Raw genomic sequence first — 27,532 nt, forward strand, 5'->3', positions numbered from 1 at the left:
ACACATTACTAAGCACATTCTACAATTTTGCCACATACTGCCTGTGCTGACTATTATTTTAACTTGACATCCAAGAGAAAACCTCAAGTGAATTTTGTTCTGGGTTTGTTTTGAAAAGCAGGGCTTCTCTTTGTAGACCCACATGCCTCTGCCTCAAGAGCACTGGGATTAAAGATGTGTGTGACCAAGCCTGGCTGAAGAAATTTTGCTTGTTGTTTGGTGATCGTGTATGTAGAAAGGCCCAGGTCATTGTGGGTTGTGCCATTCCCAGGCAGGTGGCTCTGGATGGTATAGCAAAGCAAGCCAGTCAGCTTTCCTTCATGGCTTCTGCTTCAGTCCATGCCCAGACTTTCCTTTTAACCCTTTCCACCCCAAGCTACTTTTGGCCAGTTTCCACAGCGACAGAAATCCCAAGGCACATTGCGCCTCCTCCAAGCCTCTTTGTATATTAAGACTCTAATGGGAGATCAATTTTTTTTTTTTTTTTTTGGTCACAGACATCTAAGACATCCAGTAAGTGATGTCTTAGATGTCAAGGCATAAAGAACTCAACCTTGCACGTTCCTGTCTTCTGGACAGTAATTTAAACCTAGAACCTAAATTCAAAGGAATTCAGAAACAATTAGCTCTAATCCAATTGTAACCTCCACTTCTGGTGTTCATAGTTTTCTGTGACTGCTTCCTATAACGGGTATGGTGAGGAAAGCATGTTAAGTGCAGTGAGGTAATTTACTACACAAACTGCCTAATCTAACTGGTACTTACACTTACATCTCTTATGAAGATTACTGTTTTCAGATTTGTGGGCATATAACTTCCAAATAAAAACTAGAGCTAAAGAGAGTGGGGCAGTTTTAGTTCCCAATCTATATAGGTTTACAGTACAATACTGGAAAAAAAATAGAACTATGCTCACAGGTTCTATGAAACTTCAGGCAACCCTCAGGGGCACTATATACAACTCGGCTTCTCATTTATAACCAAGTCAAAGAAATCCTATCCTAATTCTACTTCTTTACAGCAGTTTTCACAAGCACCATTATGTGATTCAGTATAGCTAGTACAGCTTTTGAGTTTAGAGAGGGTAGAGCGGAGTTTTTTATTCTCTAAGCAAAAGGAGGCATTAGGTACACTATGGAGAATGTACTGGTTGCAAGATTACGATGTTTTATAAGAAAGCTAAGGCCAGCCAGCATATAGGAAGTTGGATTTCTAAGAGAACACAGATGGGAAGATCTGACTAGATTTAACATGCAATTAAACAGCTAAACCCTACACAAAATGACAAGTTTAACAGACAGGAGCATCTTACAGCATTTGCAATGGGAATGTAGCTCACTGGAAAAACAAGCCTAGCACCCACAAAATTTAAACATGTAGATGTTGAAAGAGTACCCAATCTATTCAAGATGGTGGGTAGCATGGGTAGTCCTGGGTTTATTTCCAGTATTCCTTGTTCCCAAAAGAACTCAAGTAATTTACTGTAAAATTTGTTATCAAAGCACCTCTAACTTCACATCTATTGAGATACACGTTGATGGGAAAGAATCTGCAAAGTACTTCTCTAACCATACAGTCATGTGTTAACAAAGCTCACATACCTTTATTCCCACTAGGGGAAACTGATTTGGAATAGAAAATGCTGGCCTTAGTTTTTTGTTTTCCTACACAAAATGTTTCGGCTCAGGTAAAAAGTTTTACCAAGGGTACAAAAGTGCCTGTAGCCAATATAGTGGTGCACAGCATTTGGAAAGCAGAGGTAGTTCCTGCACATACTGAGACCCTACATTAAAGGGGACCTTTACTCTCTGTAATAAAGACCATCAACTACACAGCCATTTTCAGTTTAATGCTTTATTTTGTATTAAATGAAAACCAAGAAAATGTAAAGTTAAAAGGTAAACCTTTACCCCTTAAAGAAAAAAAAAATACAAACTGTATGGTGTGATAATAGGTCATATTTTACATTACATAATATAAACAAAATCACTAGTCTACATTCCTCGTTGCTTGAAACTACAATGAACCACAGATTAAGCGGAAAATGGGTTTACTTTTTGGTGCAAATAAACATCTTGGAAAAACATAGCATGCATTTTTAAACGGTCTATGCATAGGCTATGACAGAGTCTGGTCTTAATAGCCACCGCCACCCCCTCCTCCTCTTCCCTGTCCAAAATAACCGCCTCCATAGCCACCCCTTCGCTGGAATCCTCCAGATCCTCTATAGCCGCCACCAGATCCCCGGTAGTCTCCACTAGATCCTCTGTAGTCACCACCAAAATTGTTTCTGTAACCTCCTTGGGAACCTCCTCTGTAGCCGCCCCCACCACCTCCATAATTTCCACGGTAAGAGTTGGGGCTAATACTATAACCTTCCCCACCACCGTAGCCTCCTCCCCCACCTCCATAGCCACAACTGCCTCCTCCATAACCACCACTACCACCACCTCCATAACCCCCACCTCCCCCACCATAGCCTCCCCCACCACTTCCAAAGCCTCCACTACCTCCAAAACCCCCACCTCTGCCACCACCAAAACCACCACCACCTCCCCCACCACTGAAACCTCCGCCACCACCAAAACCACCTCCGCCACTTCCAAAGCCTCCTCCACCACTACCAAAGCCTCCACCGCCACTGTTGAAGCCACCTCCAAAGCCTCCCCCACCACTTCCAAAACCGCCTCCAAAACCTCCTCCTCCATAGCCGCCGCCGCCACCACCATATCCTCCACCGCCATAACCCCCTCCTCCATAACCCCTTCTATATCCGCTTCCATTATCATATCGGGCCATCTTGGGAGGACGTGGACCATCACCATACCTAGGAACAGGGGGGGAAAAATCACTTTAGTTGTGTGTGATTAAAGTCAGAATTCTACACATACTAAATTAAGAATCCCAGTCCTGTGTGAAACAAGCAACACTTAATACTTCTCCATAGACCTCATATAAACAGCCATATTAAAACATGCAATGTATGAAACTGCTCTGGTTCATGGTATTTGTTATCGAATATTACTGTGCACCAACTTTAAAAAAAGTGTCTTTGGTGGGGGCTGGGGAGACAGCTCAGAGGTTAAGAGCACTGGTTGTTCTTTCTGAGGGCCTTGAGTTCAATTCCCAGCAACCACATGACGGCTCACAACCATTTACAATGAGATCTGGTGACCCTTCAGGTGTACCAGTGTACATGCAGGCAGAACACTGTGTAAATAATAAATCTTAAAATTCCTTAAAATACTGAAAACTAGTAAACACAGACATGGAAGATAAGTAACCACTGTAACATTCATTTGGTATAAATAGGGAGCAATTAAGCAAATAAAATATTTTATAAAGAGAAATTTCTTAAAGACAGCCTAAAACGAACCCCAGGCTTTCTACTTGAGAAGCCAACACAGCACTGTGGAAAGAATCTCATCTAGATTACATTTTCTGACCCAGTGACTTTCCATACATTCTCTACTTCTTAGGGCTTTATTTCTAATGTGGAAATGCTGTGTATACAGTAACAGACATTAAGGAAATAAGCATTTTGTTCTGAGTTCAACTAAATTCCATATTTAATGTTTAGAATCTTTAGTAGTCAAGACTAGATTTAATAGACACACGAATTCAATTAGGTATTCACCTTACACTCCCAATCATAAGGTTGATACCAGAAGCTGAGGGCCTAGAAATCTGACGGATTGTGTTCAGCATATGTTCATTTACAGGGTCCAACTGGCTGATGATATTTGGTTGTTTGGACACTTCAACAACCAGAGCTTCCATGGCTGCCCGGAGGGCTGTGATACAAGCTGCAGCTTCGTGCGATATTTGAAGTCTGATCCTAAAATGAAAGAAATAAGACATATACTCGGAGCACACACAGAAAGATGGATGACTATTTGGTCAGATTGCTGTCCCATGTGTTGAGTGAGGCATAAATGTACCCGCTTATTTTATTAGACTCAGACATGATCCAAATTAGGTGAATTTAAGTATGAACAGTAATAGTCAACATTACCCTATAAAACATCTCAAAAATAACCAATTCTAGTAGTTTGATAAACCATACTACCAAAATCTCAAAGGAAATGTATTATAAAAGTAACTTTCTTTCATTCAACCATGAAATCCTGCCTTTTATTTTTCAAAGTTTAAGAGTTTGAAGATTAGAGCTAAATTTTAATAAATCTCTATTCTAAAAAGTTCACAATTGAAAGGCTGTCCATACCAGTCATCTATAAATATAATCTGCCCATCAGACTGGACTTTCTTGGAGGCGAAGAGAAGCAACTGTAAGGGGGTGACTAAGGTCATGCCTTTAGCTGAGATGGCTCGGGTTCGAATCTGCAGATAGAGAAAATGAAAAGTCACACACTGATAATTAGCTATGTCAAAACTTTGATCTTTCAGACTTCCCTCATCTTCTTACCTTTTCACCAAAAACAAAGAAAGGAGATGGGTACTTCATGTCTTGGCTGCTAAAAGGACAGTTTACAGATGACTTGTGGATAAGTGCATTACGTCCTTCAGTGGTAAGAATCTTTCTCTTTTCTTTATGGTAGCATACATTGGGGTAGACACCAAAGGCCAGCAGAGAGATAACAACATCCAAATTATTATCTGGTCCAGTGTTTGAAAACACTTGTGTCAATAAGCAATCTGTTAAAAGAATTAGAAAAAGTTTTAAAAAATGTTAATAGAATGACTCCAACAGCTTTCTAAGAACTTTTCTGTCACAAATCAAGTTTTAAGGAGCTCTTCTGATAAGACTTTCAATCAAAGGTGCCCACTGTTCTTATTAAAAGCACAGCAAAATGACAATCCAAGAAAGTAATGCCATGAAGGCTGTTTTCAGCCAATACACACTTAAGCAATACTTTTACCACTGAATGGAAAACTAAGTAACAATGTGCTATAAACCGCAATTCTAGATTTAGTTATACGAACCTAAGCAATTTAAACTGTTATCAGTTTTACTGGCTGTAACAGGATAGGAGCTTAATAAAAAATATACAAAAATGTTCTTTTCCCCTTTATTTTTTGGATGTCAGAAATTGTTATTTTTATAAATAACTACTTTATTCAGCTTTTAACCTTTTAAAATTCTACTTTCTGGGACTAACATGAACATATTTTATTTCTGACTACCCACTCCAGCTCAAAGAGCTTAATCGATTTGTAAAAGACAAACTCAACATAGAGAGGGTTGGATTAGTGTTTCATCATAAAAATGTATTATGGTCAAATAGCTTAGAACACAGAAGTATGCTGTTGTCAATGTATGACAACAGTTCACTTTTTTTTTTGGGCGGGGCAGTTTTTCCTGTATTTGAGAGCGGGTGTCACATCAATTCAAGCTATCTAGCCTTGAATTCTCAATGACTCTATTCTGCCCTTAGCCTCCTGGATGCTGGAGTTACCAGCATGAGACACAATGAGCAAACAAATGGAGACGTTTACCTTCTGGAAAGCCAGAGTTAATGAGAATCTCTTTAAGTTGTACTTTAGCCTCCCAAGTCATTCTTAGGGTTGCCATGTTGAGTCGCTTCTGCTCACAAAAACGTATTTCTGCTTCTTCTCCACTCATCCTAAAACAAAGCATTCATTTTCAAATGCTCAGCAAGCTCAGATCATTACAAACTAAGACAGCTGACAAAATTATCAACAGTGATTGATTGTCTCTAAGTCCATACCTAGCATCATCCCAGGCTTGGAATACTGACAAAAGAGCCACATGATCAGAAAATCTGTTTCCAGCAAAATTCCGGTGTATGTACCCCAAGCGTTTTCCTTCACTGATAAAGGGCTCTGGAAAGCAGGTAGCAGCAGAGATGGTACAGACAGCATCTCCCACACTGAAACAACAGTTACATTAAGAGTGAAGCAATCTTTTTGCCAGAAAATCACCAAATGACGACTGAACCCTTTCCGCTGTTGGCTAGGATACTGCTTACTTACATGCGTGAACAACATTTTAGCTGGTCTGTAACAGAAACTAATAATTTACCAAACCTATTTTTACAGCTAGTTTTTCGTCAGCAGCCTACCTTGCCTTTATGTAATCCGTCCCACCTCTTGACAACAATAAAGCAAACTTACTAGAAAATACACCCCATTATCATCATTTTTCCAAAACGAGGTTCAATGGGGAGTTTAGCCAGGATTCGTCCGAGAGGAGTCAGCTCATCATTGGCATCTAAAGCATCAAGTTCTGTGGGAAAATACTTGTTTGTGAGTGAGCATGTCAATAAATGCACATAGTATTTCACTATGTGTCAAGGAAAGTTTCAAGCATGATGACCCCCAGAACAAGTAATTCAGTCAAAACCCGAACACCAAATCCTGGTGTATCTTAATACAAAAGACACTATAAAGTTTCGTTCTGTGCAAATTGGGGCTATAGCCATTGATAGAGGACCAGCATCAGCATTCAGTACCCACATATTCCCTAAGAAACTGAATCTGTACAATTCTACACAGCAGGGAAATGGCAGATTCCAAGTTCAATGCAGAGCAGACTTTAACAGCCTCATTTTTCAATACACTACACCACTTTAATGACAGATTTGAGATTAAGAAACAAAACTTCCAAGGTATACACATTTAAAATATTACATACAGGTCCAAGGAATAATCCATGTTCTAACTCATATTAAGATATAATAGTTTGTATTTCCTTAAATATCTTCTAAAGGAGACGCATTTATGCTAACTCACCCTTCAAGCTCCTAATGGAAATTGATGTTTAGCTACAAAGCCTCATTAACACAGCTTTACGGGGCTGGAGAGATGGCTTAGTGGTTAAGAGCACTGTCTGCTCTTCCTAAAGGACCCAGGTTAAATTCCCAGCACCCACATGGCAGCTCATAACGATGCCAATTCCAAGGGATCTGACACCATCCATAAAAGTTAAATAAATTATTAAAAAAAAATATATACAGCTTTACAAAAAGGATTTGCCAGGTAAAGATAAGCCTAATGTAGAGGCACTTACCTCTAAGAGTATGCTCTGCCTCAATTACAGCATCCAAAGGTGGAGGTTCAATAGCCTTTGCAAGGAACTGGCCAATTCCTCCCAGGCGCAAAAGTTTTATGCTCAAAGCAATTTCATGCAATGGTGTTCTAAACATCTCTGGTGTCATGTGGGTTTCCAGTCTAAAATTGAGAAACAGAAAAAAAAGAAAATGACAATTTGATAAAATCTTTGTAGAGAGAAACTGGGTACACAGTAGCCCTTTCCTGATCCTTTTACAATTAACAACAAAACTTTCTAGGGGGCTGAAGAGATGGCTCAGAGGTTAAGAACACTGGGTGCTCTTCCAAAGTTCCTGAGTTCAATACCCAGCAACCACATGGTGGCTCAAAAATCTATGAGATGTGGTGCCTTCTTCTGGCACATAGGCACACATGCAGGCAGAATACTGTATATATAAAAAAAATTCTTAAAAGCCTTCTGACTGAATTCAGAATGTCTTTTTAACACCGAAGTAAAGATTATTACCTCTACTTATGGCTATTACGGATACGGCCTATTAACAATCATGACTGAAAAAAGTGGTGGCAAGTTCAGCGAAAGACAAGATATCCTTAATCTACATCACCTCCAAAGGCTCCCAGTGCCAACCATTTTGGGAACAAACAAAAAGAATTTACAAGTTACTAACACTTAGCCTTTGAAACTATGTTAATATTTCTATTTCCTGAGAAGCTACTATAAACAAGCACTGTTACAAAGCACCTTAAGTCTTACTTAAACTCAATTCACAAAATTGCATGAACAGAAACCTTAAAAATCCACATCTCTAATTCAGAAATGTTTCTAATAAAATTGTCATGAAGACACACACTGAAACTGTTGGCATATAAGAATTTAATACTAACACCTTTTAAGTTTACAAAAATAATTTATCAGTACACAATACTTACCACATCAGGCACATATCCCTCAATATTGAAGGTCAACTGAAAACACCGAGAATTGGGGGTGAGGGGTAGATGGGGTGGTTTTACTAAAGTTAATGTTTTAACTACTTGTTCCTTCAATTTCAGGGACAATCTAACATTTAATGTTTCTCTTGTTTGATAGGAGTCTCTGTATAGCCTTATTAAGAGTTGGCGTGGTATGGCTGGGTGTTTGAATGCTAAATATTGCCCCATAAGATCAGTGTAAATGGAATGATGCTGTGTAAACTTTGCTCCCCAATATTCTCTGAGTGGTTAAATCGCTAACAGCAAATTACTGTGAATAGAAATAGGCGGACTTTCAGTTCCGGGACTGGGCGTATCAGGTAGGGATCTGAGGCCAGGAGAAGCAGGAGAGAGAAGATGAAGAATGAGGACTTGGCCTTATGGAGCAAATCCAGCCCATTAAAGACGAAATATTGGCAAGTAACTTGAGAAATGCAGCTGCAAACTAGCGAGACTAGGTTAGAAAATTAGTTTATTATGCTGTCTAGTTATTATGCTAGAGCTGTTTAAATAAATTGTTTGGTCTGTCTTTATTATTATGGGCTAGCCAGATCATAGAATAGCCCTCAAGAGTTTAATAAATATTCAACAACATAGTCCTGGCTGTTCTAGAACCCATACTCTCTATCAGGCTAACCTCAAATTCAGAGATCTGCCTGCCTCCAGCACATGGTATATATATTTAAATATTGTAGCTAGTCTCCTGAACACTTTTGTTTACCAAACCTTCAATTACAATTGTTGGCATAATTGATTGCGGAACTAATTTTTCTATTCTAGTTCATTACTTGCGGTCTGTCAAAGTTATGTAAGTCATATACCTCCAAAACACATTTAGTTTTCATTTTGTTTTGTTTTTCTTGGGAATGAATACTTTCAACTAAGTGGCATGGGAAAATGAAACAAGAACTACCATACTCTTGGATACGTGCAACATGTCTTTAAGCTCAGCACTTGAGAGGCAAAGACAAGGCACATGTGAGTTCAACGACAGCCAGTTTCATGGCGAGACCCTGTCAAGACCCCAATCATAAGAAAAAATAGCCTATAAATGCAAAGAAATAGAAAAAATTTTAAGTTGTGGTGCTTAAAAGACTGCCCATCCAGTATCACCAGTCATTCCAAAGAGATAAAGCAATGGAACTAACTATGTAACACTTGTATTACATAAGCTAACACTGGCTTCTGGGTTTTAGTCTCATTTATATACACAGAATTCCATTATTCAAACTTAAATAAACCTTTTTGAAGGCAGTTAGGTATGCAGTTCATTGAAGGGAAAGATAGGGGTAGGGACTGAACAAAAGAGTAAAAAAAAACCTTCCACCCTTATTGGGACAACAAGATGGCTTATTAGTTGATAAGAGCCCAAATAACAGCTTTACCCAAGTTGTTCCCCAACCTATATGTATGTAAATATATATAATACAAATGTTATTTAAAAATTTATTTACCTGTCAAAACGAGCTCGACTACAAAGGTGAAAACAGAACCCAGGTCGTACACGGCCAGCTCGCCCTTTCCGCTGCTCAAGGTTTGTTTTTGATGCCCATACAGTGGCATAGTTGGTCATGTTGTTGTGAGCAGTAAATAGTTTCACTTTTTGTCTAAATAGGAAAAAGTGGTTATTGGAGACAGCAGTAACAAATAAGCAATGATTTCACATTCTATCAGCTACCAATCTATTCAACAATATAACATTATCTACATCACTTACACTAAGCTAAATTATGACATCCTGTTAAGTGGAGATAACAGGATACTACAAGTTCTATCGCCAAGCTCAGTGACAGACTTGTCTCAGAAAATAAGGTGGAAATTAAGAGATATATTTCTGGCTTTCAAGTATTGCACACATGGGTACAAACATACAGAAGCATAAAGAACACTAGATTTAACACTGAAATACTCACTAAAGCCTATCAATAGTTAGTTTCAGGCCAGCTTGTATGCATACATAGATAATATAGATCAGGCTCTTTCCCTCTAGAATAGTAAGCTTGAAAAGCAAAGCCCTTCCTTTAAATTAAGTGTTGGTATTATATTTCTACAATGGGAGACCTAATTGGCATGTGATGTCTAGGTATGGGGGCAGAGTTCAAGTCAAATCAGTCATCTCAAGAATGAGTAGAACATGGTTAGTTTTATTTGCAAATCTTAAAACTCATTACAGCTATTAGGTACTCACTACTACACACCTGAGATTAGAACAAAATGCTACTCACTGACCAGCAAATCAAATACATTTGACAGTTGTATTGAAAAACTGTACAGCAGCCACCAAAGCCTCCTTTATTACCCTCTTCACAAAATTTCTGTATATTCAATATATAAAAAGGCTCAGCTCACATGGTTACTGAGTTTGAGGACAGTTTGAGGACAGTCAAGGATACAGAGAAACCATTTCACTATCCAAACCAAAACACAGCATGAAAAGTTCAGTGAGCAATGAAAACCACCAATGGAACGCACAATTAACACATTGTAATATTAAACACTGGAAGTTGAGCCAGCATGGTGGTGTACACCTGTAATCCTAGCACTCTGTGATGCAGAGGCAGGCTGACTGCTGTGAATTCAAGGACAGCCTGGACTGCAAGGCTACACAGAGAAACTTTACCTCAAGAAGAAGAAAAAAAAAAAAAGAAGAAGAGAGAGAGAGAGAGAAAAAAAAAATCAAAAAAGTTGTTTTGGCTGTCTACTAAACCTGGTTATTAAGTTGTACTCTTAACCCACAGTCAGTATTATATACAAATGTATGATATCTGTGTGGGTATAGAAGGAAATTTGACAATGAAGTTTAAAACCTAGGTGAAGCTATAACCCTAGTACTCGAACAAGAGGACTAAACTTTGAAAAGGCAGCCCTGAGCAATGAAATACCTCAAAAGAAATACAATTAGGGATTGGAGTGAACAGATCTTGCAGAAGACCTAGGTTCGTTCTCAGAGTTCCCAGGACCCACATGGCAGTACATTGGCACCAGGGACATGACTAGTGCATAGACATATATATAAACAAAACCACTACTATATGTAAAGATAAAATCTTGGGCTGGAGGGATGGCTCAGGGGTTAACAGGCCCTGAGTTTGATTCTCAGCAACCACATGGTAGGCCCACAACCATCTATACTGGAATGTCCTTTTCTGGCATGCAGGTATACATGCAGACAGAGCACCTGCATATGTAAAATAAATAAATCTTGGAGAAAGAAAAAAGCAAAAATAAAACCTAACAAAAAAGAAATTAAAGTGCTAACTGATGAAGTTGGCAATTGCACATAAATTTCCTGGAAACTTACTTGCAAGAGTCAATGACATAAACAACATCATTTATGGTAATGCTTGTTTCAGCAATGTTTGTAGACAAAATAACCTGCAAAACAATACAAAAAATGAACAATGATCAATCAGATTTATTAAATCCACCTAAAATAGGTTCATTAGTGCAACAGGAGTAAAAAGAAAAAATTACCTACCAAGCTTAGAAGACTTTAGAAAAAAAGGATACCATAGCATTTTCGCAGTAGCTCTTAGAACATTTAATAATTATTTATTAATCAGATCACATCTGATTTCATTGTAATGGCCTTGGTTACCTTGGTTACTCCATCTGGTACTGGATCAAACACTTTGCGTTGCTCCTCTCGAGGAATCTGAGAATGTAGAGGCAGAATCTGATACCGGTGACTTCCTATAATACAAAATGGTTAAGGACTAAAGTAGGAGCAAATTAAAACAGTTTTCCACTGTACACACTTTCATTCAACAAACACACCAACATATTAGTCAAGACAAAAAGCAGTAATACTCAGTCAATCTAAAAGAGAACTCATACCAAAATGTGAATTATTTTCCAAATGCTTCTGCATAGTATAAATCAAATTCCAGCCAGGCAAAAAAACTAACACAGCTCCAGGAACATTAAGGGTTTCAATGTATTTAAGGAGAGCTTCAATGAGTTCAAAAGGTGTTTCCTTTTCATTCAGTTGAGACATGCTCAATTTTGTTTCTGGCCCATATTCGTCACCACATATTAGATTGCAATTTGCCTGCAAGAAAAAGGAACATGATTCATTTGCCACAACTCATACAGCTCTCAACTTCCTTAGATTTGCCTTTTCTAGCCAAGTATATCTAACATTGTTTAACCCTAGGGTACAGTCATAATACTATTAACTTCTTCTCAACTAGAGATGGTCCACATGCAAGCCATGAAGTCCAGTTGTTACCATTTACCAGCTCCATGGACCCAGACCTTTTTCTTGCCCATGGAAGCACCTGAGTATGACTATATACACACACATGTATGTCTTCAAAGAGATTGATGTCCATGAATATAGAAACTATGATAAAGGAAACATAATAGTATTTTTCTGTGATATAGCTAATATTCCACTTCGAACTTTTAAATTTGATTCTGTAATGCTTCTTTTACTAATTGAGCTTTCTAAATATTTTTGGCAATTTCCAGGAACTGTCTTTCCAATCAATGAAACATAACCTACTAGTCATAATTCTACACCCATTTCCCACTTTGTGTAACTCGGTCTGGCTTTGAACATACAAAGTCCAGGCTGTCTTCAAATAGTGTTAGCAGAGAATGAGCTTCATCTGGCGTTCTCACCTTACCTCCTAGGTGCATTCTCAATACCTACAATTTCACATTACTTTCTATCAAAATCACCATTTCTGGTTGTCATGACATAGATAAGCCAGACCTGGTGGTTATAAAGGCTTTCCTCGGCTACCTTGGGAGACTAAAGAAGGAACAAGTTCAAGGCCTGCTTAGAACAGAAACCCTATCTCAACAAAACAGAAAGGAATTTAACAGCAGATATGTAAAAGTACTTGCCACACATGCTGACCACCTGAACTTTGCTCACCAGAACCCACTGTGTTAAAGGAGAGAACACATTCCCTTCACAGTTGTTTTCTCTTATGTCCCTGGCAAACATCCCACAAATAAATTCAAACATGAAAATGTTTTATCAATGTGGTTGCCTATGAAGTTCAACCAATACCTAACACTACGTTAAGAAAACAGAACTGGGGTGGGGCAAGACAATCTGTCAGGTTCATCTGGTACCGTTAATTAAAGAAATAATCATAAATTGGATATAAGAAGCCCTTGTAAAAGTGATGTATAGAAATGAAACAAGTCTACTCTGACACAGAAACACAAAAGGACTGAGTTTGTTTTTGTAAAAATCTTAAGACTTTATATCAGACCTTATATAATACCTATATGTAATTATGACAGCCTCATCACCGAACCTGGAATCATTTCAACAGTCAAAGATTAGCTATACCAATTATTTTAAAGGGGTCTACACGGTCAATTTACTTTGTGCTTTAACAACCCACTTGTCTTTTCTCCACCTGATATTCTCACAATGAACATTCCTCAGTCATGTAGGTGTACAGAAATCTACATACATCATCATCTTCACCACCATCATCCTCTTTATCCTTCTTTTTCTTGTCCTTTGGAGGAGGAATGAACTGAGTCATCTGAATACAGTCCTCCAGAAAATACTCTGTCAGGGATAATCAAATTAGTTAAGTATAGTAACTTACAAAAATGGTACAGCTATAAGTTCATTCGCAAATACAGTTCAAATTCCTTTAATCCCTATCAACTCGATTGTACAAAAACTAAGAAATTCCAGCAGTGAAATTTCATGAATGGAAACTAAGTATGCACCCCGTCCCCATTAAGACCCTGAAAGAGTAATTCTTGAATATATTCTGCCAAACCCCTTTATACACATTTTCAAACAAACATTTACATAATCTTTATACACTGTCATACTCATTAGGATCTTAAAGCATAGAGTAGATCACTACCATTCAGCAATGTATTTTAAAATTCTAAAAAGCCAAGAAGTGTCTCTATAATCCATTTCTATCTTGACAACAAAATGCTCACACCCAGGACTGCAAACAAAAGGCACCTAAATTAATGTTCACCAATTTTGTTCAGTGCTAAGCTGTGGTCCTCTGCCACTTGTGACTACTCTTCAGAAACAAATCCACTCACTGAGTAGAGTCAAGTTGCATGGACAAGAAACTTACACCTATTACTTAGAATTTCTGCATAAAATCTGTAATTATCACTTATTTAATTTCTTATTCAGCACACATTCATGTTTTAAACTTTATCCTCAAATTGTGCCCATTTCTCTCTACCTTCTGACTGAAGACTGGGATGTAAGCTCTCAGCTACTGTTCTAGTGGCATGCCCGCCTGCCTCCATGTTCCTCACCATGATGATCATTAACCCAAAACTGTAAGCAATCCTTCAATTAAATGTTTCTCATGCCTTGGTCACAGTGTCTCTTCACAGTAAGAGAGGCAACTTCTCAATGTAATCTGTAAGAAACTTTGCTCCTACCTGCTACCATCCATTAATCTCTGCATAAAGTTCTGAAGTATAGAGAACAGCAAATATTAGCTTTGTTTCTCTATCCTGGTTGCCCTGAAAGTCTCTTTGTAGACCCAGTGAGCCTCAAACTCAAGAGTCCACCTGCTTCTGCCTTCCAAGTGCTGAAATTCAATGCATGCGCCACCAAGACAAGCAAGTATTAGAACTTTTTAAACCCATACCCTAAGAAATAAAATTAGCTTCTACTTCATACATTTAACTTATGTATTGTGTGAACATGTTTGTGTGTTATCTTCTTCAATCACTTTTCACCAAATCTGAACTCACTGTTAAGCCAGCAAGCCCTAGGAATCCCATTTAAGAGGTAGGTCATTTAGATCATTTTTTTAAAAAAGTATTAAAATGACTTAAAAAGTAAATGAAATATGGTTGTATTCCATAGGCTCAATACTGTTGCAAAACTAAACAACACGGGCCCAAAAAGTCTCCTAAATGCTGAGACATTTATTAATTTAGCACACTTTTTTTTTGTACTTGTAGTGTATGGCGCAACATTTAGCATCCAGAAAGGCAGAACAGGGTGTGAAGTGCCCTGGGACTGGAGTTAGATAGTTACTTGTGGGCTAATGTTTTCAGTCTTTCAAACTGTCACTGACATCTCCAAAATTAAGAAAATGAAAAGCCCTTCTGTATAAAATGTTTTCTTCCCGATACACTCATAAAATTTACCTTGAACTGGGAAAGTCCTTCCATAAACTTCAATGATCGGGCAATTAAAGAAATATTCACAGAACATGGTGGTATCAATCGTTGCAGACATAAGAACAATGCGGACTTCAGGATAAGCCAAAACCACATCACGTAGTACTACCAAAAGGAAGTCGGTCTATTGAAATACAAAGAGGGGTTATAAAATACACCTGTAAGATTTGTGGTAGTATTAAGACATTACTGAAATTTTTTAGGAGACCAGTAAAAAGTAAAACAGATTACAGTGAATTTTCATTTAGAGGCAGGGTACTAAGAAATTCAGGATGTACTTGACTTCACTATAGTTGTTCAGTTTCCCACCACATTACCAGTGCTGAGATTGCTACAAGAATGTATGACCAACCCTAGTTTCATGTATTACTGGAAAAAAAAAAATTCAAACTGGTGGCTTTTGTGTATGCTAGACCAACATTCTACCAACTGACATTGATCAACAGGCCTGCCTTTGTTTCTATATGCTTTGCATGCTTAAAAAAAAAACAAAAACAAAAAACAACTTAAGGCATGCATGCAAACAATTCATCTACTTTTCAAGCAATCAAGTTTATAATTAATTACACAACACAATTTCCATTAAAAACATAATAAAATTTAGTTCTAATAAAGTAACTGCCAAAACAACTTAGTTTTATAATTTAAAATGTTTCTGTGCTCTTGCATGCTTATAGAAAAAGTATGCATATCTACTTTTCAGTACAATTAAATTTATAATTGCACAACACAGTTAGAAACATTAGTTCTAATAAAACAGCCTAAATAATTTAGTAGTTTTATAGTTTAAAATCTCTGCCAAACTACCACCCTCATTTATGCTTGATTCCATCCTATGTAAGCTCTCTATGCATACCACACGTAATCTTTATTTCAAATCCACCTCAAAAGACTGAAGTAAAATAATTTGAACACAAGATATTCGAGGTGTGGATTTGGGTCAGTGAATGAAACTACTCCCCAATAAAAGACTGACAATCTAAAAAATAGTGGGACATCTTTAGAAGTGCAAGAGATAACGGTGGAAAATTTTAGTTTTCCATGACTATCACTACCATCTGAAATGATAAGCTATCAACAATCATCTTTTGCTAAAAACACAGAACTTATATAAAAAGGAAAACTGATAAAATAAAAAAAATCCCACCAGCTCAAGTCATAAATCAGCTTCTAGGTTATATAAACGCTTACTGGTAAGAGTGAAAACTGATGGCTCACAGGACCTGAGTGAGTAGTATTTAGCAGTGGTAGAAGAGAAAAAGAGCAAGGACATAATTTGTCCATTCAGAGACAATGCAAACTCTTAACTCCTAAGTTACTTACGTTAATATCTCTTTCGTGAATTTCATCTACAATTACATGACTGATGCCTCGAATCCCTGCTTCTAATTTTCTTAGGAGCACACCTTGGGGAGAAAAAAAAACAAGGTTGCTTTTTTAGAGTCAAAGAAGCAACAAAAAAATTTAGGTGGGGGTTGGTGGCACCTGGCCTCAAGGCTGTTATAATAGACCATCTAGACAATAAGGTTACACATATAAGAGAAATCGTTATCTCAAAACAAAAACACAATCACAAAGAAAATTCTTAGATAATTGACTCTGCTTCAACACAATCCTATGATTGTAGATAAGGTCTTGAAGAATATGCAAGAAGTAACATTCTGAATTTTTCTTTTGTTTGAGACAGTTTCTGTGTAGCCACTGACTATAGACTGTCCTTACTGAAACTCACTCTACAGACTAGTTGGCCTTGAACCCAGAGTTTCCTGTCTGCCTCCAAAGCACAGGAACAAAAATGTGCACTATGAAACCAATGACTTTTTGTAGTCTTCTTAATAAAAAGATGACAGTAAGCTGAAAATGAAAATACATTACTGACCTACAGTACAAAACATTATACTGGCATGGGGCCGTGGAAGTATAGACTCAAACCGAACACTGTAACCACAGCTTTTTCCAGGCTCTTCACCTCTCTCATAGGCAACTCGCTCAGCCACTGCAACTGCACTGATCCTTCTGGGCTGAAACAATAACAGAAAACCAACATGAAATTACAAAATTAAGCTTTACTTGTTTTACAATGTCTGTGTGTGGTGTGATAAACTTAGGTTACATGCTAGGGAAATTCTCCATCACCACACTAATACACAGCTGCTTTTTTTTAAGGGTCTGATTACATATGTAAGTGGGCTTTTTGTGCAATGCTCTACTCTCCATCCAAAAAGTTCAGAAGTAGAGTTATACCCAACAGTTTAACCTAATATCTACTGCCCTCACAACCCCAAGGAGCAGTTTGCTAAACTTATCTTATTTACAGAAAGATAACACAGTAGTTAAAAGAATAAGATCACTTGGATTTGATCTTTGCTTCTCTTATGGGGGTTTGTATATTTAAATTTTAGGGAAACTAAGACAGGACTGGTGATTTTGCCCTATTATCCAGATACATAGCAAAATTTTAAGCGCAAGTGCTCCATCTGCATGAACACTTGCACACCAGAAGAGGCATCAGACCCCAGTATAGAAAGTGGTGATCCACCATGTGTTTGCCAGGAATTGAAATCAGGATATCTGTCTGGAAGAACAAACAATGAATGCTCTTAACCACTCAAACATCTCTACAAATTTTGCTTAAAAAAAAAAAAAAAAAAGGGGGGGGGGGAAGAGGCTATAGTTCTGTGGCATATTCAGGATTCCACAGTACTAAGAAAGCGGGCAGTGTATAGGTGCTTATATTACTAGCTAAAACTCTTGAAACCTTATTTGACAACCAAAAAATTAGCCAATTATCAAGCAATTTATAGAACTCAATACACTGGCTTGCTACTTACCTGAGTCACAACAATATTACACTCTGCAGCTCTGTCATTCTGGATAAAATCATCCAGAATGTACTGTGGAACTTGTGTGGTTTTACCACATCCAGTAGCTCCTCGGATAATCACAACTGAATTTTGACTAATGGCCTCCAGAATCTCAGCTTCAAATTTCTTTACAGGGAGCAGTTCTCGTTCTTGTAACACCTGTTAGCCAAGTTTCAACTCTTTTAAAACATTTGCACAAAAGGTAGAGCTTTCTAAATGTTTATTAATAGAAACATTTTAAAGAATGAATACATTTGTATCTCTAATAAAATTCTCACTAAATTTCTAAACTAACTGGTCTTCATTCCCCTAATTCATTCTTATGTCCCCGTAAACATCTAAATAATTTCCCATTTTGTTATGACTTGCCATAAATGTTATCACTATATTTGCAGTAAAAATGTACAAATAGTTATATAATGTTTAAAACCAATAAAGTAACAGCACTCATTCTTAAGTCCTGACTGAATTGACAGCCACTACTACCAGAGTTAACTATGACTAATAATTTGGTGTAACCCTGAAATTAGGCCTAACTACAAGCAATGTTTTGAAGCTCTACACAACATATAAGATTTTTAACACTTACACTTTGTAAATTGTGATCCTGTTCCAGCTGGTATGTTAGTTCATTCTTAAGGTCCATGCTTATTTGTTCTGTAGAAGCCTGCAAAAACATTGAAACAAAATCTATTTTATCCTGACCTAAGAAAATATATATACAAAGGGAAAACACCAAAACTGATCTTAGAACCCATGCTGTACTTACGTAAGCAAGGGGCCCCTCATCAATGTTGCTACTAGTCCAAGGATTCCAGTTGGACTGTGGGGGTGACCAAGGAACCACTCCCACTGCGTTTTGCCTCTGAGATGGTTCAAAATGAGCCAATTTCCCAATGTTGAGTATCACTGGCATAGAAGGATCAACAGGCTAATAAAAAAACAAAAATAAATAAATACTAAGAAGACTGGTGTCTAAGAAAAGACTTTAAACAAGGTAAACTACAAAGCTGTATATATGCTTACTGGGGGCACAATTTCAAGATCTAGCTCTTGAACCACATTTTGCAGCTGAAGCTCCAAATCTGGAGAAAGGAAAACTTTGTAAGGTTCCACCTAAAAAAAGGAATAATGAAAATCATCAATAACATCAATGAATGTAATTCAAAACTACCAATTTTACCAAAAGTAGTAATAGAACTGACTAGGGCTATTACTGTCAGAAATCAGAAATTACTTTTAGTGAGAATGTCTTCAATGACTTGCTCACTAGCCACTGCTAACATTAAGATTTTCACAGAGTTCTAGTTAGTACAGCATTTTATTTCTGCTTTACTAAGCTCTGAGCTCAGATTACAGCTCAGGAGTAATGTGTTATTTGTCTGGCACTTACATTCCCATTATAATGCTCTGCTGAAGGAACTCATTCTTCCAACTATATATATTCAACTCCTTTAGCTGAAAACGAATAGAATATTTATGCCTAAAAACTTACTCTCTCTCCTTCTTTCTTCTTTGTAAGCCCAGAATAAGCTTCAATCACTCCAAGATGATAGAGTTGTCGGACAAGTGAAAGGGCACACGATTGTGCTGCTAATTTCTTATTTGATCCATGTTCACGTGCAAAAATCCCTGTAAGGATTACCAAACAGTTATTCCATGAGGAATAACTAGACATTTATGCACTAAAGAACTGCTGATATAAAGCACAACACAGATATTTTTCACTAACCAAACACCAATTCAACAATCTTATTAATCATTTTGTTAAAAGTTAGCACACTAAACTGTCATTATTACTATATCACTTAGATCCCTCAAAACATTTCCACTTAATGGGTACAGTGAGGCATGACTACTGATCACAGCTTTGAGTTTAAGATTCTGTGAGCCCAGGATTCCAAAGCAGTTTTAATGGGCTATACCATGTGAAAGGAAGAAAAAGGAAAGAAAGCCTTGCAAGTCATACAGCCTGTCACAATTATGTTAGTCTGCTTTAAACTATGAAAGTAGAAGCAGACCTAATTTGATTGTCAGAGTTACATAGTGAGAATTTGTCTTGGGGTGGGGTTGTGAAAGCCAGTACTGTTAACGAAAAAGCTACATTTGAGCATTTTTTGTCAACCTGCAGAATTCTTACATAAAGTATTTCAGGTCATTCCTCTAAATTTCCTGATCTAAGTGACCCACTATTATGTATGGTACAATATAGTTAAGGTATAGTGTTTGTTAGTAAACACAAATATTCCCTATCTTTCTAAGACTTTTAAGCCTTCATCTTAGTGCTTAAGAAGAAATAATAGTTGTGTGTGGAGGCACATGCCTTTATTGCCAGCAGTCTGCCTTGGAGAGGCAGAGGCAGGCGGATTGTAGTGAGTTCAAGGCCAGCCAAAGCTTGGCCATCATCTCACATGAATGACCTCTATTCTGCGTTTTCTCAGGGTTTAGGATTTTCTCATGGTTTTTGTTTGGTTGCTTTTCATGTAGCCAGAACACAGTATCCAACAGTCTGTAACAAAGGATAACTTTTAAGTATTTGTGTTGTTTTAAGATTGAGAAGCTCTTATGTAGTCCTGAATGGCTGGCTACTCCCATACTTTTTTGATTCCCTGCTTCATCTGCCAGTGCTGGGCCTGTGTCACCTTACCAAGCTTATGTGGTACTTGGGATCAAACACCCAGGCCACAGAAAGTTATGCAAACACTTATCAAATAAGCTTACAACAAGCCCAGCCCTCACATTTCTCAAGTTTTGGGTCTGTTTTGTAGAAGAGATGCAACCAGGACTTTCTAAATATAAGCTCACTACCATTGAGACACAGGACAAAACAAACTAACCACACACACACACACACACACACACACACACAACCTGCACAAGATACTGATACAAAGCCCAGGGATTTGTTTCATGGCAAGTAAGCACCTTAGCTTCTTGTGGTACAGGGGACTGAACCTCTTAGCCTAGAAAGTAAGCATTCTACTAATTTGAACCATTTCTTAAATCCATAAACTTACCTATTTACTTTCTAATTACTTAACCTTTTTTTTTTTTTTGAGACAGTGTTTCTCTATGAACCCCTAGCCGTCCTGGAACTCACTCTGTAGACTAAGCTGGCCTCAAACTCTGACACTCACCTGCCTCTGCCCTTTGAGTATTGGGATTAAAGGCATGCACAACTGCCCAGCATTTTTTATTTTTAAATAGTTTCACTGTATTTCATAGGCTATCGTCCTACCTTAGCAATCCATACAAGGAATAGTGGCACCTACCACCATATCTACCATTCACTACATGGCTCTCAAATGTAACTGTTATCTTTAGGTATTTAATTCTCTTACTTTATTAAATTCCATCTTTCTACTTTAATCTCGAACTCTGAAATTCCTTGGTGCATCTCCTTTACCTCCTAATACCCAACTCTTCCATATCCATGAAATTACATATCTATTTCTCACTTTACAGTATTAGCAACTGCCACAACCCTACATGTTACTCAATCTCCTATTGTTCTTTCCCATTAACAAATGGCACTTTATCAATTTATGCAATAGTCTAAAATTATCTTCAAAGTTAGTTTTATAATTTCTCTGCAATGTTATATGTTCTACCATAGAAGCCCAAGCCTCTAATTTGAAAATATCTCTGCAAAAACATAAGGAGTACTAAAAAAGCAATTATACTTACTTCTGCCCAGCTGCTTGATATAAATGGTCATTTCTGCAATAAAGCTCCTGTAACAACATATACAAACAATGTTAGTAATTTACCATTGTAGATTGCTAGCTCCGCTAGCTCCCTGGTCAGGGAGGTTTTCCAACTGCATTAGGCAAAAATTATAGCAAAAACCATTCTGAACACTTATTTCTGTCCAATCCTAGAACAAAAAGTATGTAAACTGCAAATATATATGACATTAGTTATAATCAGCTGATGCGCTTTCATGAAAAGAAAATGTTATGGTTTTGAATTACAAAATTACTTAGTTTTATTCCAATGTAGAGTTTGAATATGAGAATGCTTTCAATGAAAGAAAATTTTATCTTGGAGCTAAGAAAAACACCAAACTCAAATTATCTATATACAAATTTACAACTGCAACCTGTTAGGGTAAGTTTATACATGCAACCACTATATACCAGTAGCTCCTGTGGCAGAGTCCGGATTTATCTATAGCTGGAAGAAGTCCTTGGTAACAAAAAATTTAGCCTACTTTTAGATATTTAAACCAGGGCCTAGAGAACAAAAGTCACATAACTAAAACTGCTAACAGGTTCTAAGGAGTGAATTTAGGTTTTTAGCAAACATATACTGGTCCTTCACTGCTCAGGTACATTCAAAATTGTCTTTGTGCTGTGAATAAAAAGGTTAGAGGAAGCTTAAGGGGAAAAAAATGTTAGTTTCCTTCCTGTACTTCTTTGTCAACTGACCTTCAGGCACAAGGGCTTCAAGGGGTCAAAGGCCACTGGTTTTCAGGGGAACAACATCCACCCTTTCATTAATGACACCGATGACAGTATGTTTCTCAGCCAGGCTTAAAGTCAGCACTCAATCTCATTCTCCTCCACCTAGGGGGAACAGCAACACCAGAAATCAGTTTACAATAGTAGCCCATGTGATTGCTTAGTTCAGCCTAAGCATCAGCACATGTGTATATGAACACAGACCTCTGGTGTTGCTGTCTGTTATGCCTTTCATTAAGGACATACAGGAGCAATGTGTCCCAGCTCCAACTGTCTGCCTTTTACATTGTCTTGTCCTGAATTCTTTGTTTTACATCAGAAATCAGTAAGTTACATCAAGGGTTGGTGTTTTTTGGGAGGGCAGCAATTTATTGAGTTTTAGGCACTTAGGTATATTATAATTTTTAATATAATAAACATTACTGATGCTGGAAATTTGAACTCAAGGCCTCACGTATGCTATGCAGACGCTCAACCCCTGAGCTCTACACCAGCCTTTCTAATTACTCTTTAAAATGCTGCCATGTCCAATAAGTTGTAGGCAAAGCATTAACAAAAACGAATTATTTCTTACGGCCTCAGAGTTTGTTTTAAATTCTGACACCAAAATGGAGAAACTATTAAAAAATGACACTGAGCATATAATATTTGAGAATTCAGGACTGAACAAAGCAGTAGGAAGCAGGAGGAGCCATGCTCTCATCATTTTGAATATGTGGTCAATTTTTTGTTTTGTTTTGGGTAATGATTTTAGGGGTTGCTACTTGCAACCAAGGGAGAACACTGATTTAAAAAAATGTTTTAAATTTATTTTGGATAATTTCGTATAATTAATTAAATCGAATCAAGATGTTTTCCAGAACCACTTCCTTTCTCTTCCAATAGAAACACAGTGCCTCCCTGTAGAGTCTAATCTGTATGAGCCTTCCTGGGAGTAATAAGTACTACACCCTGGAATGCTCTTAGGAAGAACATCAAGCAGGCTGAGAAACATACGGTCACATATCTTCCCTTACATTCAGTTTTATAAGCTTAACAGAAAAAAAGCATTCTAGTTTAAGCCACGTATTAAAACTTCGCGATCCTTCAACTTCATGGTACTCAAGTAACAGGATTCTTAAAAGAGCTGCCAACATCAAACTGAGTCAAAAGTTGAATAGAGGTAATACAATCTACTTCTAAAACAAGGAAACATACCAGAACCATGTAAGTACTTAAAAGTTATCGCCAATAAAACTATATTGAACATCAAACAAAATCACCACCTCTGGCCAGTTAAAGCCAACTAGGAGCAAACCATGACTGTGGATGTTAACTATGGCCTTCATCAAAAGGAAATCTTTAAGTCCAGCAATGTATTTTTGTAGGACTCCTTATAAATACATTAAGTGAAAACTATGGTAAACTGCAAGTTAATTCTTATGCATATTTATCTTTTTACAATTCACTGCTAACCCGCAAAATAAACCGGGTTACACTTGGCTAATAACATTAAGTAGTCAAACCACCTTAACTTTTTACAAAGAAACAGTGAAATAAGCAAACCTGTTGTGGTCGGGACCCACTTGGGTGTACTTATATTCTCCTTGGATCTTTTCTTTTTGGAAATACTGGTTCAGACGAGCCTTAGCATTTTCCAATGTCCAGTTTCCATGAAGCCCAGCATTTAAATCCACTTCTTCTGACTCAAGAGTCTGTGGAATCAATGATGTTTATTATATTGGGCTGCACTACTGGTACTTAGCCATACTTAAAGGTATGGTAAGATCATGTATCTGTTTTTTTGTTTGTTTTTTTCAAGACAGTGTTGCTCTGTGTAGCCTTGGCTGTCCTGGACTCGCTTTGTAGACCTAGCTGGTCTCAAACTCAGAGATCCACCTGCCTCTGCCTCCCACAGTACTGGGATCACAGGCATGCACCCAGCCACAAGTGTTTTATTCAACACAAAAGCCAAGTTTTGTTCTGCAGTGCTGAGATCCAGAACCTTGAACATGTCTAGACACTTTCTTACTGAACCTGTTTTTGAGATAGGATATCAATGTTCTCAGAACTCTGTAGTCCAGGCTGGCCTTGAACTAGCTCATTCTCCTGCTCCGTACTTCCTAGTGCTGGGACTAGCAAGCATGATCACCACACCAGGCTAGGGCTAGCAGCTAGTAAAAATTAGCCTTTTACACTAGGGCCACTGGACTGAAGGCCAGCCTGAGATTTAAGAAACTGCTTTAACCTATGGAGGTCTCCAACCCTGCTGAGGTAAATTCCAAATTCTATGTTCAAGGAGGTTAACACAACACGAGGTCACTCACCGCTTGCACTTCCTGCTCCTCCTTTCTGGAGTAGTAATCCTTTAAATTGGCTCCTCGGTCCCAGGTTGGTCCAGGAGAACCATAGCCAGAAGACGACTCAACTCCAGAATTATTTTCTGATAAAAAAATAAAAATAAAAGATTGTTCTTTTAGGTAATCAGGTGGGGGAATAGGTTGTTTTTTTTTTTTTTTTTAATGTCCCTAATAAAAATCTGACACTCCTTTTAGATGTGTTCTCAATAATTTGGAAGGACTGTCTTGAAAATTTTAAGTTATTGCTAGTCCAGTCTGTTTCTTTGTGGGTGTTTATACTGTGCATGTGGAAATCATAGTATAACCTCCAGGAACAGTTAAGTACGTTAGTCTGAAGACTGACTTTAATAGTCAATTTTACTCTAAATCTCCTGGTAATGCGGTCCACTTGAGATTGTCTTGGTAAAGTTAATAGAGTGGCTAGCCTTGCCCACTCCAAGTGCTCCATTCCTTGGACTATGAAAATAGAAAAAAGAAACTATGGGCTAGGGAGATGGATCAGAGATTAGGAACACTGGATGGTCTTCCAAAAGTCCTGAGTTCAATTCCCAGCAACCACATAGTGGCTCATAACCATCTACAGTGAGATCTGGTGCCCTTTTTTGGTGTGCAGGCAGAACACTGCATAAATAAATAAATCTTAAAAACAAAACAAGACAAAACACCAGGGCTGGAGAGATGGCTCAGTGGTTAAGAGCACTGTCTGCTCTTCCAGAAGTCCTAAGTTCGATTCCCAGCAACCACATGATGGCTCACAATCATCTACACTGGAGTCTGATGACCTCTTCTGGCAGGTGTACATGCAGAAAGAGCACTCATATACATAAAATAAATAAAAACTTAAAAGAAAAAACACCAAAATTATTAACAACATAATGCTCTCTTGCTTTTCACAATATAACTATGTCATGATGGATGGTGAAGCAGAATAAATAGCCTTTCTCCCTTGATCTACTTCCATTGGGGTACTTCTCTCTCATAAAACCAGAAAAGTACATTAAAGGTAGCTTAGCTAGCCAACTTCCCAGAATCCCATAAGTCTTTGCTCATGGACGCTGCTGCGTATAGAATGCAAGTCCTCACGCTTGGTTATCTCTCTCGCCTTAGCACTAACATGTATTTTTATATGCAGACTTGTTTTAGAAGTTTTTACATCTTGAACAAAAAATGAGGACAAACCTATACAGCTAGAAAATGTTTAGCTGGGAAAGACATGAGCCTAACTGACTTCAGTTTGTATTAGATGGTGAATATCTTGTCCTTCTTTCTATAAACTTGTGCTATGAAGGAACACCTCAAATACAAGGATGTACACAGAAACATACACACACACAAACACAAGGGGAGGTCTGTCTATGCAGCTTTGGCTGTACTAATACTTGGTATGTAGACCAGGACACCTTTGAGCTCAAGAGATCTACTTGCCTACAGCCTCCTAAGTGCTAGAATTAAAGATGTGTCCCACCATGCCTGGTTCTAAAATAATATTTTTTCTAAAAGTAAATGAAGTTCAGTTAGTAGAATATGTTTGCCTAGTAAGCACCAGGTTCAGCATCAACCAGAGTAATGAGTATGACAGACAAGCCCAGTTCTAGAGAGGTAGAAACAGAAGAATCCAAAGTACAAGTTCATCCACCAAATTACAGTCTGAATAAATAAAACAAAAATCCCCAAACCTAATAAAGATGATTCTAGACAAAACAAAACAAATAAAAACAAAAAAACCAGGTCGTGATGTGCACATCTTTAAACCCAGCACTTAGGAGGCAGCCTGGTTTATCGAGCTAGTTCCAGGAATGCCAAGGCTAAACAGAGAAACCCTATCTCAAAAAGAGAAAAGAAAGCTAGTCCCAGGACTATTGGTTGAAATAAGTAGCCCCTGAAGATTTTTGACTACATAAAAAAAAAAAAAAAATCAAAAACCCACAGAGTGGGGCGCTAAAGTGATAGCTCAGCAGGTAAGAGCAGTGGTTTCTCTTACAGAAGACTTAGGTTTGATATCCAGCAGCCATATGTAGGCTCAGTTTAACTCTAGTTGTAGGGAAATGGTGCCCTCTTTTAGCATTCACAGGTACTGCAAGCAACCACCTATACTTTAGAATTCTGTAGTTTAATACATTTTGTTCAATTTTTACTCCACAAATCAATGGGATAGATAGCTGTAACTGTTTAAGAACTATTCCAGTATTTAAATAGTCAAAATCCTACTCTACTCTTCACACCCCACAAAAAATTTTCAACTGTGTATTAAACTCAGCAGGGCTAAAAACCACAAAGAATGCAAACAATCCTGTTATAGGTTATGAGAAAAACAAAAAACAAAACAAAACAAACAAACAAAAAACCAAAGATGGGTGGAGTATATGTGCAAAGACCTAAGCCTGACTCACAGCCACATAAAAACAAAGGCAATTAATAAAATTCTTTAACTATATGTCCTAGCCTATGCTAATATCTATTTTGGACAATTAATTAAAGGTAGAAAGGCACCTGTCTTAGGGTAAGCATAGCCTAATATTCCAAGCCAGCCAGAGCCACAGTATATTCTATATTTAAAAAATAAGCAAACAGGGATAGGGCATGCCTTTATTTCCAGCATTTGGGAGGCAGAGGCCAGACTGGTCTACAAAAGTGAGTTCCAGAAGAGCCAGGGATACACACACAGAAACCCTGTGTTGAAAAAACAAGGGGGGGGGGGAGAGACACAAAAATGTTTAGAGGGCTGAGATGTCAGGGATTAATATCTGAGTTC

The 27,532-nt window shown here is 37.7% G+C and overlaps 1 protein-coding gene across 2 annotated transcripts in view; it reads right to left on the minus strand.

The window, feature by feature from the left end:
* Positions 1 to 1,838: 1,838 nt before the first annotated feature.
* Dhx9 (DExH-box helicase 9) overlaps positions 1,839 to 27,532 on the minus strand; it is a 33,769-nt gene continuing 8,075 nt past the window's right edge. Inside the window, exons 5-28 of one of the 2 annotated variants that reach the window (XM_021632858.2) lie at positions 24,748 to 24,863; positions 23,987 to 24,135; positions 21,666 to 21,712; positions 19,474 to 19,610; positions 19,005 to 19,094; positions 18,748 to 18,909; positions 18,568 to 18,645; positions 17,946 to 18,137; positions 16,994 to 17,135; positions 16,438 to 16,520; positions 15,082 to 15,238; positions 13,404 to 13,504; positions 11,803 to 12,016; positions 11,564 to 11,658; positions 11,267 to 11,340; positions 9,420 to 9,572; positions 6,992 to 7,152; positions 6,097 to 6,208; positions 5,691 to 5,852; positions 5,458 to 5,585; positions 4,427 to 4,656; positions 4,226 to 4,341; positions 3,638 to 3,838; positions 1,839 to 2,827 (exon numbers count right to left, since the gene is read on the minus strand). In XM_021632858.2, coding sequence (XP_021488533.1) covers positions 2,137 to 2,827; positions 3,638 to 3,838; positions 4,226 to 4,341; positions 4,427 to 4,656; positions 5,458 to 5,585; positions 5,691 to 5,852; positions 6,097 to 6,208; positions 6,992 to 7,152; positions 9,420 to 9,572; positions 11,267 to 11,340; positions 11,564 to 11,658; positions 11,803 to 12,016; positions 13,404 to 13,504; positions 15,082 to 15,238; positions 16,438 to 16,520; positions 16,994 to 17,135; positions 17,946 to 18,137; positions 18,568 to 18,645; positions 18,748 to 18,909; positions 19,005 to 19,094; positions 19,474 to 19,610; positions 21,666 to 21,712; positions 23,987 to 24,135; positions 24,748 to 24,863 — 3,791 coding nt within the window. In that variant the 3' untranslated portion in view covers positions 1,839 to 2,136. Of the gene's footprint in view, positions 2,828 to 3,637; positions 3,839 to 4,225; positions 4,342 to 4,426; positions 4,657 to 5,457; positions 5,586 to 5,690; positions 5,853 to 6,096; positions 6,209 to 6,991; positions 7,153 to 9,419; positions 9,573 to 11,266; positions 11,341 to 11,563; positions 11,659 to 11,802; positions 12,017 to 13,403; positions 13,505 to 15,081; positions 15,239 to 16,437; positions 16,521 to 16,993; positions 17,136 to 17,945; positions 18,138 to 18,567; positions 18,646 to 18,747; positions 18,910 to 19,004; positions 19,095 to 19,473; positions 19,611 to 21,665; positions 21,713 to 22,408; positions 22,547 to 23,986; positions 24,136 to 24,747; positions 24,864 to 27,532 lie in introns of those variants that run through there. The other variant, XM_021632859.2, reaches the window with a different exon arrangement.

Source organism: Meriones unguiculatus, chromosome 11 (assembly GCF_030254825.1).
Source record: "Meriones unguiculatus strain TT.TT164.6M chromosome 11, Bangor_MerUng_6.1, whole genome shotgun sequence".
NCBI classification, from domain to species: domain Eukaryota; kingdom Metazoa; phylum Chordata; class Mammalia; order Rodentia; family Muridae; genus Meriones; species Meriones unguiculatus.